The 12,560-nt window shown below is 43.2% G+C and overlaps 1 protein-coding gene across 1 annotated transcript in view; it reads left to right on the top strand.

The window, feature by feature from the left end:
- HELZ2 (helicase with zinc finger 2) overlaps positions 1–12,560 on the top strand; it is a 102,892-nt gene that overhangs the window by 75,659 nt on the left and 14,673 nt on the right. Inside the window, exons 13-17 of the mRNA XM_070744419.1 lie at positions 1,028–1,172; positions 2,032–2,160; positions 4,593–4,785; positions 6,572–6,706; positions 8,566–8,787. Coding sequence (XP_070600520.1) covers positions 1,028–1,172; positions 2,032–2,160; positions 4,593–4,785; positions 6,572–6,706; positions 8,566–8,787 — 824 coding nt within the window. The remainder of the gene's footprint in view (positions 1–1,027; positions 1,173–2,031; positions 2,161–4,592; positions 4,786–6,571; positions 6,707–8,565; positions 8,788–12,560) is intronic.

The raw sequence follows: 12,560 nt of genomic DNA, 5'->3' as shown, positions 1-12,560 counted from the left end.
AGAGACAATTGGACAGGGGACGGAAGGCACACTGGTGCAATTATGCACGTCCCTAAGGAACCTGGAGAGGTCAATTGTGGATAGTCTAAGGGAAAAATTTTGGGGGTTAGGGGTTGACACTACTGAGTCAGGTAATGAGTTCCACGCTTCCACAGCTCGGTTGCTGAAGTCATATTTTTTACAGTCAAGTTTGGAGCGGTTAATATTAAGTTTGAATCTGTTGCATGCTCTTGTGTTGTTGCAGTTGAAGCTGAAGTAGTCATTGACAGGTAGAACGTTGCAGCATATGATCTTGTGGGCAATACTTAGATCGTGTTTTAGGCGATGTAGTTCTAAGCTTTCTAGACCTAGGATTGATAGTCTGCTTTCGTAGGGTATTCTCTTTAGAGTGGAGGAGTGAAGGGCTCTTCTGGTGAAGTATCTTTGGACGTTTTCAAGGGTGTTGATGTCCGAGATGTGGTATGGGTTCCAGACAGATGAGCTGTATTCAAGGATAGGTCTGGCAAAAGTTTTGTAGGCTCTGGTGAGTAGTGTGAGATTGCCAGAGCAGAAGCTGCGTAATGCCGTTGTTAACTGAATCTGGCTTCCTCATTGACTTTGCTGGTCAGAAAGCCACAAAGGTGATCACATGACCCTGGGACACTACAGTTGTCATAAATATGAACCAATTGATAAGCCATCCTAATGTAATGTTGGTGACCATGGGGATACTGCAACAGTTGTAAAAATGGTCATAAGTTACTTTTTCATTGCCATTACAACTTCAAACAGTCATTAAATGAGTGTTGTAAGTTGAGGACAACCTTTAAATTAATAAATGGTAAATATATATATATATATATGTAGATTGTTCTGAGTTCGGGTTTTGCCCCGTGTAATATTTTGAGTATATATATATATATATATATATATATATATATACATCATTGTTTCATGATTCTTTCCAGCTAGCTAAAAAGGCTGCAGCTTGCAAGAGCCAGACATGATAAATCATTCTCAAGCCAACAATGTTGGTTTCTTGTTTCAGAAATGCTCATGAGGATGCGTCCTTCCTTGAAGCCTCTGAGGGTCTACGGAGAGATGATTGAGTCAATGGATTTTCCTTTTCCTGGCAGCAATCTCCAGTTTTCTCGAAAAGCTCAGCGGAATACAAAATCGAAACCAGAGATCAGGTTTGAGTTTAGGGCTGAATTTGTCTTGCAAAATGGGGTTCAGTTGCTGTTGCTGATACTAGATTGGCAATTTTAAGACCTGTGGATTTCAACTCCCGGAATTCCCCATCCAGCCACTGTCCATTCATATAGGTGTATCTGTGTGTGCTTGTCCATTGTTTTGTTTTTCCTTCCTTCCTTCCATCCTTCCTTCCTTCCTTCCTTCCTTCCTTCCTTCCTTCCTTCCTTCCTTCCTTCCTTCCTTCCCTCCCTCCCTCCCTCCCTCCCTCCCTCCCTCCTTCCTTCCCTCCCTCCCTCTTTCCTTCCTTCCGTCCTTCCTTCTTTCCTTAATTCCTTCCTTCCTTAATTCCTCCCTCCCTCCTTCCTTCCTCTCTCTTCTTCCTTCCTACCTCCTTCCATCCCTCTCTCCTTCCCTTCCTTCCCCCCTTCCCTTTTCTTCTGCCCTCTCCCTCCCTTCCTTTTTTCTCCCTCCCTTAGATCTGTTGTTTTTGTTTGACTCAATTTCCTCTAATCAAACAAATGAACAAACAAAAGCAATTAACATTTGAAGAAGCACACCAACAAAATAGTCCTCAGAAGCAACCTGGCCTTGAGGCCCCTCATTCCCTGCCTTAGCTACAACAGGGCCCGATTCATGAATGGCTGTGCAGGAAAAGTCTGATGATCTACACCAAGTTTTCATAACCTTGGCAATATTTAAATACGATAACCTTGGCAATTTTAAATATGATAGCTACTCAAGTTTAGGTTCATGGCAGATGAAGTCCATACATCTGAAATTTGCCCAACATTGAGAAATATTCTCCTTAATGGGTGTAAATATTTTGGCAACTTATTTAAACTAATCTTTTCTGCGCAGGAGTATCACTTTGCACTATCGGATCCGGGAGAAGAGAAACCCTTATGCGGAAAACATCCTCTGGTGTGATCACTTGTTTGCTCAAAAAATGCAACGTGGAGAAGATATCTTAGACGAGGAAGTTGAGAGGTGAGGGCAATCAGATGGAGAGGGCTGACGAGCCTGATATGGAGATACCTCAATTTTGCCACACGTTTCCTGAGCAATCTAGGAGAACCAGTCTGTTTATTAGCAGGCCGAGAAACAGGGAGTTGTAGTCCTGCCTTAAGCATGAAAGCTGGCCGGTGACTTTGGATCACCAGTAGACATTGAGTTCTAGACCCATCTTAAGCATGAAAGCTGGTTGGGCCAGTCACCAGGAGACAGTGAGTTCTAGTTTCACCTTAGGCATGAAATACATACTGCTCAAAAAAAAATAAAGGGAACACTCAAAGAACCCATCCTAGATCTGAATGAATGAAATATTCTCATTGAATACTTTGTTCTGTACAAAGTTGAATGTGCTGACAACATGTGAAATTGATTGTCAATCAGTGTTGCTTCCTAAGTGGACAGTTTGATTTCACAGAGGTTTGATTTACTTGGAGTTATATTGTGTTGTTTAAGTGTTCCCTTTATTTTTTTGAGCAGTATAGTTGGGTGACTTTGGATCAATCACCAGGAGGTAGGGAATTCTAGTCCCACCTCAGGCTGACTGGGTTGCTTTAGGTCAATCATCAGGAACATGGGAGTTCTAACCTCATTATTATTATTATTTATTATTTATTGGATTTGTATGCCGCCCCTCTCCGCAGACTCGGGGCGGCTAACAACAATGATAAAAACAACACGTAACAATCCAATTTAATAAAACAACTAAAAACCCTTATTATAAAAACCAAACATACACACAAACATACCATACATAACTTGTAATGGCCTAGGGGAAGGAATATCCTAACTCCCCCATGCCTGGCGACAAAGGTGGGTCTTGAGTCCCCCCCCCCTCACCCCCAGCTTCTCAGACCATCCAATTGTTGTTAGGAGCAAAACTGGATACAAGAACCCCACATTGGACTTTCTGAGTGAAAGGAGGGCTATACATCTAACACAGGTTATCCTCGATGTATAACCACAATTGAGCCCAAAGTTTGCATTGCTAAATAAGACATGTGTTAAGTGAATCAAGCTCCATTTTATGACTTTTTTTGCCACAATGAGTTGTTATGTGAATCAATGCAGTTATTAAGTGAATCTGATTTCCTCCATTGGCTTTGCTGGTCAGACTCTCACTAGTAGGCTTGCAAATGACCATTTTCCCCCTATTTATGACGGCTGCAGCCTCTCAGGGTCACAGGTTGCCCTTTGCAGTCTTCCCAGCCGGCTTCCAACAACCAAAGTCAACGTGGAGGCGGGATAGCTAGATTGGCTTAACTACAGTGATTCATGTAAAATAAAGTCATAAAATCAGATGCCTTTCGGGCTACAATTACAAATAAAGAATAACAGAGTTGGAAGGGACTCTGGTGGTCTTCTAATCTAACCCACTGCTCAGTCTGGAAAAAATTTACCATTCTAGACACATGACTGTCCAATCTCTTCTAAAAAATATCTAGTATTCGAGCAGTCACAATTTCCGGAGGCAAGTTGTTCTACTGATTAATTGTTCTGTCAGTTATTACAATTGTGGTTGTACAATTGTGAATATAGTTCGAGGACTACCTGTACATAAAGAGAAATAAACCACAGCACATAACTCTTCTTCCCCAGTCATGTCTTAGCCTTGCCTTGAACAGTGGGGGAAGGAGAGATTAATTTCTCCTTTCGCAAAGTCTCGCTTTAATTTTAAATCAAGTTTCTAGCTCCCTGGGAAGCTGGTTGGATGTGAATAGAATAGAATAGAATTCTTTATAGTCCAAGTGTGATTGGACACACAAGGAATTTGTCTTTGGTGCATATGCTCTCTTTTTATAATATTTTATTTATTGATTTTTAACAATTTAAAATCACACAACATAAAACAGTGCATATGCTCTCAGTGTACATAAATGAAAAGATAAGTTTGTCAAGAATCATGAGGTACAACACTTAATGATAGTCATAGGGTACAAATAAGCAATTGGGAAACAATCAATATTAATATAAATTGTAAGGATACAGGCAACAAGTCGTACAGTCATAAGTAGGAGGATATGGATTATAGGAACGATGAGAAGATTAATAATAATAGTAATGCAGCCTTAGTGAATAGTTTGACAGCATTGAAGGAATTATTTGTTTAGCAGAGTGATGGCATTCGGGGAAAAACTGTTCTTGTGTCTAGTTGTCTTGGTGTGCAGTCCTTTACAGCGCAGTTTTTAGGGTAGGAGTTGAAACAGTTTAATGTCCAGTATACGAGGGGTCAGTCAATATTTTTCCTGCCCCCTCTTTGGTTCGTGCAGTATACAGGTCCTCAATGGAAGGCAGGTTGGCAGCAATTGTTTTTCTGCAGTTCTGATTGTGTGTGGGAGTGTGCAGGGAAAAACCACTCAGGGCCAAGAGAACCACTTAAAAACTAAGGGATTTCTTTTGTGGGCTTTCAGCTACAAACGGCTGCTGAACAAGGCACGAAAACATGAACTGGAACGCCACAACGTCATTCTCTGCACATGTTCCGCCTCTGCGTCCAAGTTCCTCGCGGAGATCAACGTCAGACAGCTTCTGGTTGATGAGTGTGCCATGTGCACCGAGCCCGAAACGCTCATCCCGTTGGTGAAATTGAAGATGCTCGAGAAGGTGAGCTGATGGGGTTGGCTTCCAAAGTACAGGCAGTCCTCGACTTATGACCGCAGTTGAGCCTGACATTTCCGTTGCTAAGTGAGACCAGTGGTTCAGTAAGTTTTGTCTCATTTCCTTGCCACCATTATTAAGGGAATCTCTGGAGCTGTTATTATTATTATTATTACTATTATTATTATTATTATTATTTATTAGATTTGTATGCCGCCCCTCTCCGAAGACTCGGGGCAGCTCACAGCAACAGAACAATACAAATCCAATAGTTAAAAACAATTTAAAACCCTTAATATATGAAAAACAATCATACGTCTCATACAAACCATACGTAAAGCGGGAACGGTACAGGGGAATCAATTCCCCCCATGCCTGATGGCAGAGGTGGGTTTTAAGGAGTTTGCGAAAGGCAAGGAGGGTGGGGCCCATCCTAATCTCTGGAGGGAGTTGGTTCCAGAGGGTCGGGGCCGCCACAGAGAAGGCTCTTCCCCTGGGTCCCACCAGATGACATTGTTTCGTCGACGGGATCTGGAGAAGGCCAACTCTGTGGGGCCTAACCGGTCGCAGGGATTCGTGCAGCAGAAGGCGGTCTCGGAGATATTCTGGTCCAATGCCATGAAGGGCTTTATAGGTCATAACCAACACTTTGAATTGTGACTGGAAACTAATCGGCAACCAATGCAGACTGCGGAGTGTTGGCTCCCGCCATTCAACATCATTCATTCTATCCCTCCACCAAATGTGGGTGTATCAATTTATAATATTTTAAACCAGGAACATTAGTATATTTACAAAATATACAGTGATTCCAATTTATTCTTTATAGCTCATTCTCGAATTCTACCTCTAACCCTGTCCCATCTTCCCATCAGTTTTTTCTCTTTATTTCCATTGATCGTATTCAATTTTGTATCCATAATTTCAAATTGAATGTGTTCCACTATGTACCGGTACCAATTTTGTATTGTCCATTTTGTTGCATCCTTCCAACCTAAAACTATTACCGCCTGGGCACTTTCTATAGCTCAGTGATGGCAAACCTTTTTGGCCTCGGGTGCCGAAAGCGCGTATGTGCACACTATTGCGCCTGTGTAGGTGTGCACATCCATTAGTCAATGCCTGGGGTGGGCGAAAATTGCCTTCCTGCCCATCTGGAGGCCCTATGGAGGCCAGAAACAGCCCATTTCCCAACTTCTGGTGGGAACAAGTACACTTGTTTTTCACCCTCCCCAGGCTCCAGGGAGCCTGGAGAGGGCGACAATGCCCTCCCCAATCCCCCTGGAGGCCCTCCTGAAGCCGAAAATGTCCCCCCAGAGACTGTGTAAGCTGAAAATCAGCTGGCCAGTTTGCCGGTTTGGCTGAAGTTGAGCTATGGCAATGGCTTGCGTGCTAACAGATATGGCTCCGCGTGCCACCTGTGGCACCCGTGCCATAGGTTCATTATCCCTATTATAGCTGCTTCCGTAATCTCTCTGAAATCACCATGTCCCTCCTCATGACTAATACTGAGGTGAAGCCTTGCCTCTGATCCTATTTCCCTCTCCCCCGCCAGTGAAGCAATTTCACAACTTGTAGAAATCCCTCCCTCCAGCAGTTGTGGGTCTCCGTGGAGATGGCCTTGACTTTAGCTGGCTGGGCTGCGTCTCGTCTTGACTGAGGTGTCAATTCCATGGTGCAGCTGCCAGGCGCAGTTCCCCTGCAGGGAGCAGGTCAGGAAAGTTTCGTGAGTGGACAAAGGGATTCGAATCAGGAGGGTGGTTGATTCTGAGAACCTCTGGTCTCCCTGCAGGTTGTCTTGTTAGGAGACCATAAGCAGCTGAGACCTGTGGTCCAAAGTGACTTCTGCAAGAAACTCGGGATGGAGAAATCTCTCTTTGAACGCTACCACAAACAGGCTTTGATGCTCAACATCCAGTATCGCATGGTAAGAATTTCTCTGTCAGGAAGTACAACATAATGCTGTGCTAGAAACCAGGATATAGTGAGTTCTAGTCCCATCTTAGGCACTAAAGCCAACTAGAAACATAGAAGATCGTATCAGGAAAGACTTAATGAACTCAATCTGTATAGTCTGGAGGACAGAAGGAAAAGGGGGGACATGATCGAAACATTTAAATATGTTAAAGGGTTAAATAGGGTTCAGGAGGGAAGTGTTTTTAATAGGAAAGTGAACACAAGAACAAGGGGACAAAATCTGAAGTTAGTTGGGGGAATGATCAAAGGCAACATGAGAAAATATTATTTTACTGAAAGAGTAGTAGATCCTTGGAACAAACTTCCAGCAGACGTGGTTGGTAAATCCACAGTAACTGAATTTAAACATGCCTGGGATAAACATATATCCATCCTAAGATAAAATACAGGAAATAGTATAAGGGCAGACTAGATGGACCATGAGGTCTTTTTCTGCCGTCAGTCTTCTATGTTTCTATGTTTCTAAGATTGACGGCAGAAAAACACCTCATGGTCTTTCTAGCCTCCCCTTATACTATTTCCTATACTTTATCTTAAGATGGATCTATGTTTATCCCAGGCATGTTTAAATTCAGTGACTGGATTTACCAACCATGTCTGTTGGAGGTTTGTTCCAAGCATCTCCTACTCTTTCAGTAAAACTATTGTAGGAAAAAAAAACCTACGTGATTTTAAGCCAGCGGTTCCCAACGTGGGGTCCACACCCCATAAAGTGGCAATTTGACTTTTAATGGGGGCAAGTGGAACCTTGTTTAAACCAAATTAATGGCCTTTTAGGCTTCCTCTGCGTGAGTAGCTCACTTTTTTGAATAATTAAGAATTATATGTGGGGGGGGGGGGGAGGTCTCAGGTTTTGGAGATGCTTAGGTGGGGCATAGCCCAAAAAAGGTTGGGAACCACTGCTTTAAGCCAATCACTGGAAAGACAGTGAGTTCTAATACCACCCCAAGCACTAAAGCCAACTGAATGACTATGCCAACCACTAGGAGACAGTGAGTTCTAGTTCCATCTTAGGCACTAATGCAAACTGCATAGCTTTTAATAGGAAAGTGAACACAAGAACAAGGGGACACAATCTGAAGTTAGTTGGGGGAAAGATCAAAAGCAACGTGAGAAAATATTACTTCACTGAAAGAGTAGTAGACCCTTGGAACAAACTTCCAGCAGACGTGGTAGATAAATCCACAGTAACTGAATTTAAACATGCCTGGGATAAACATAGATCCATCCTAAGATAAAATACAGAAAATAGTATAAGGGCAGACTCGATGGACCATGAGGTCTTTTTCTGCCATCAGACTTCTATGTTTCTATATGTTTCTATGATATCAGTCACTAGGAGACAGTGAGTTCTAGTTCCATCTTAGGCACTAATGCAAACTGCATAGCTTGATATCAGTCACTAGGAGACAGTGAGTTCTTGTCCAATCTTAGGCACTAAAGCAAACTGCATGACTTTACATCAATCACTAGGAGACAGTGAGTTCTAGTCCCATCTTAGGAACTAAAGCAAACTGCATAGCTTGACGTCAATCACTAGGAGACAGTGAGTTCTAGTCCCACCTTAAGTGTGAAATCTAGCTGGGTGACTTGGGCCAGTCATTTTCTCTCAGCCCAACCCACCTCACAGGGTTGTGTGTTTGTTTGCATGTTTTCTGCCTTGAGTTGTTTATAAACTTAATAAAGGCAGGGTATAAAAATAATGAAATAGATAATTGGAAATAATAATATTTGAAGTTGTACAACTGAACAGAACAGCACCAGTGGCCTAAGCTCCTTGCATGAAATAAGCATCTTTTAACTCTGCAGCACAGGGACATCTGCAAATTCCCATCCGAGATCTTTTACCACGATAAATTGCTGACCAGTCCCATGATCACTCGTGGAAGCAGCACACTCTACTACCGTAGTGAGCTTGAGTGCACCCCCATCCTCTTTGGCCACATTGAAGGAAGAGAGACATCGCTCGTAGTCTCCACAGAAGAGGGGAACGAGAACTCCAAGGCCAACCTGGAGGAAGTGCAGCAGGTGGTGAGTAAGCCTGACGTACAGGTAGCCCAGTTGTTAAGTACATTTGGCCCCATTTTACGATCTTTCTTGCCACGGTTGTTAAGTGAATCACTGCAGTTGTTAAGTGAGTAAAAGCAATAGTTAACTGAGTCCGGCTTCCCCCATTGACTTGGCTTGCCAGAAGGACACAAATTGGAAGACAAGGATTATATACAGTATATTTAATTGGACAATGCTCAAAAAAAATAAAGGGAACACTTAAACAACACAATATACAGTAATACCTCATGATACGAACTTAATTGGTGCAAGGAGGAGGTTCCTAAGATGAAACATTGTTTCCCATAGGAAACAATGTAAAGTCAATTAATCCGTGCAACCAACCCCCCCCCCCCCGCAAAAAAAACGGCTTTCCGCGACTGCTGGGAAGCCGCGCGGCTGTTTTAAAAGGTGACAGCCGGCCTGGGGGGCTTCCCAGCACCCCCCCCCCCCCGAACCTCTCCTCTTCCCAGTTTGCTCTCCATGTGTCCTCAACCTTTCACGGAGGGTTTTCCACCTCTCCTCTTCCCATGTGTCCTCCGTGAAAGGTTGGGGACACATGGAGAGCAAACTGGGAAGAGGAGAGGTGGAAAACCCTCCTTGAAAGGTTGAGGACACATGGAGAGCAAACTGGGAAGAGGAGAGGTGGAAAACCCTCCGTGAAAGGTTGGGGACACATGGAGAGCAAACTGGGAAGAGGACACGTGGAAAACCCTCCATGAAAGGTTGGGGACACATGGAGAGCAAACTGGGAAGAGGAGAGGTGGAAAACCCTCCGTGAAAGGTTGAGGACACATGGAGAGCAAACTGGGAAGAGGAGAGGTGGAAAACCCTCCATGAAAGGTTGAGGACACATGGAGAGCAAACTGGGAAGAGGAGAGGTGGAAAACCCTCCGTGAAAGGTTGAGGACACATGGAGAGCAAACTGGGAAGAGGAGAGGTGGAAAACCCTCCGTGAAAGGTTGGGGACACATGGGGAGCAAACTGGGAAGAGGAGAGGTGGAAAACCCTCCGTGAAAGGTTGAGAACACATGGAGAGCAAACTGGGAAGAGGAGAGGTGGAAAACCCTCCGTGAAAGGTTGAGGACACATGGAGAGCAAACTGGGAAGAGGAGAGGTGGAAAACCCTCCATGAAAGGTTGAGGACACATGGAGAGCAAACTGGGAAGAGGAGAGGTGGAAAACCCTCCGTGAAAGGTTGGGGACACATGGAGAGCAAACTGGGAAGAGGAGAGGTGGAAAACCCTCCGTGAAAGGTTGAGGACACATGGAGAGCAAACTGGGAAGAGGAGAGGTGGAAAACCCTCCGTGAAAGGTTGAGGACACATGGGGAGCAAACTGGGAAGAGGAGAGGTGGAAAACCCTCCGTGAAAGGTTGAGGACACATGGAGAGCAAACCGCTTTCGGAGACTGCTGGGGAGCTGCAGGGCTGTTTTAAAAGGTGACAGCCGGGCTGGGGGGCTTCCCAGCAACCTCCCGAAGCCAACCCGGAAGTTCGGGTTTGGTGTTCGTAACATGAAAAAAGTTCGTAAGAAGAGGCAAATTTTTTCTGAACCCCGGGTTCGTATCTCGAGTTGTTCGTAAGACGAGGGGTTCGTATCTTGAGGTACCACTGTAACTCCAAGTCAATCAAACTTCTGTGAAATCAAACGGTCTGCTTAGGAAGTAACACTGATTGACAATCCATTTCACATGCTGTTGTGCATATTCAACTTTGTACAGAACAAAGTATTCAATGAGAGTATTTCATTCATTCAGATTTAGGATGTGTTCTTTGAGTGTTCCCTTTATTTTTTTTGAGCCGTATGTTATTATTGTTAGCATTGTGTGAAAAGTATATTGACCCAGTCAATGTATTGTTCAACAAAGAATGGATGTTAAAGGATAATTTGCAAATGACATAGAAACATAGAAACATAGAAGTCTGACGGCAGAAAAAGACCTCATGGTCCATCTAGTCTGCCCTTATACTATTTTCTGTATTTTATCTTAGGATGGATATATGTTCATCCCAGGCATGTTTAAATTCAGTTACTGTGGATTTATCTACCACATCTGCTGGAAGTTTGTTCCAAGGATCTACTACTCTTTCAGTAAAATAATATTTTCTCATGTTGCTTTTGATCTTTCCCCCAACTAACTTCAGATTGTGTCCCCTTGTTCTTGTGTTCACTTTCCTATTAAAAACACTTCCCTCCTGGACCTTATTTAACCCTTTAATATATTTAAATGTTTCGATCATGTCCCCCCTTTTCCTTCTGTCCTCCAGACTATACAGATTGAGTTCATGAAGTCTTTCCTGATACGTTTTATGCTTAAGACCTTCCACCATTCTTGTAGCCCGTCTTTGGACCCGTTCAATTTTGTCAATATCTTTTTGTAGGTGAGGTCTCCAGAACTGAACACAGTATTCCAAATGTGGTCTCACCAGCATTCTATATAGCGGGATCATAATATCCCTCTTCCTGCTTGTTATACCTCTAGCTATGCAGCCAAGCATCCTACTTGCTTTCCCTACCGCCTGACTGCACTGTTCACCCATTTTGAGACTGTCAGAAATCACTACCCCTAAATCCTTTTCTTTTGAAGTATTTGCCAACACTGAACTGCCAATACAATACTCAGATTGAGGATTCCTTTTCCCCAAGTGCATTATTTTACATTTGGAAACATTAAACTGCAGTTTCCATTGCTTAGACCATTTATCTAGTAAAGCTAAATCATTTACCATATTACAGACGCCTCCAGGAATATCAACCCTATTGCACACTTTAGAGTCATCGGCAAATAGGCAAACCTTCCCTACCAAACCTTCCCCTATGTCACTCACAAATATATTAAAAAGAATAGGACCCAGAACAGATCCTTGTGGCACACCGCTTGTAACCTGACTCTGCTCAGAATACTCGCCATTAACAATAACTCTCTGATGTCTACGCTTCAGCCAGCTGCAAATCCATTGAACTATCCAGGGATTAAGTCCAATCTTCACTAATTTATCTATCAGCTCTTTATGGGGAACCGTATCAAAGGCTTTGCTGAAGTCCAGGTAGGCAATATCCACGGCACCACCTTCATCCAACACCTTTGTGACATAGTCAAAGAAATCAATGAGATTAGTCTGACATGATTTGCCTTCAGTAAAGCCATGCTGATTTGGGTCTAATAAGTTATTGTTTTTTAGGTGCTGATTTATCCTCTTTTTGAGTAGAGTCTCCATCATTTTAACTACAACTGATGTCAAGCTAACTGGCCTGTAGTTTCCAGCTTCTTCTCTACTGCCCTTCTTGTGAATAGGCACAACACTGGCCATTCTCCAATCCTCAGGAACTTCTCCTGTTAACAAGGATTGGTTAAACAAATCAGTCAGGGGGGTAGTAATGACAGATCTGAGTTCTTTAAGAACTCTGGGGTGGATGCCATCTGGACCCATTGCCTTATTTATCTTTAATCGTTCAAGTTCTTCTAAGACATCGGCTTCTAAGATCACTGGAGCTGAATCCGTACAGCTGGAAGCAATGCTATATCCCTCTATAGTATTATAGAAACATAGAAACATAGAAGTCTGACGGCAGAAAAAGACCTCATGGTCCATCTAGTCTGCCCTTATACTATTTTCTGTATTTTATCTTAGGATGGATATATGTTTATCCCAGGCATGTTTAAATTCAGTTACTGTGGATTTATCTACCACATCTGCTGGAAGTTTGTTCCAAGGATCTACTACTCTTTCAGTAAAATAATATTTTCTCATG

This window comes from Erythrolamprus reginae, chromosome 3, assembly GCF_031021105.1.
Source record: "Erythrolamprus reginae isolate rEryReg1 chromosome 3, rEryReg1.hap1, whole genome shotgun sequence".
Lineage (NCBI taxonomy): Eukaryota > Metazoa > Chordata > Lepidosauria > Squamata > Dipsadidae > Erythrolamprus > Erythrolamprus reginae.
This window is presented reverse-complemented; position numbering and strand designations above follow the sequence as displayed.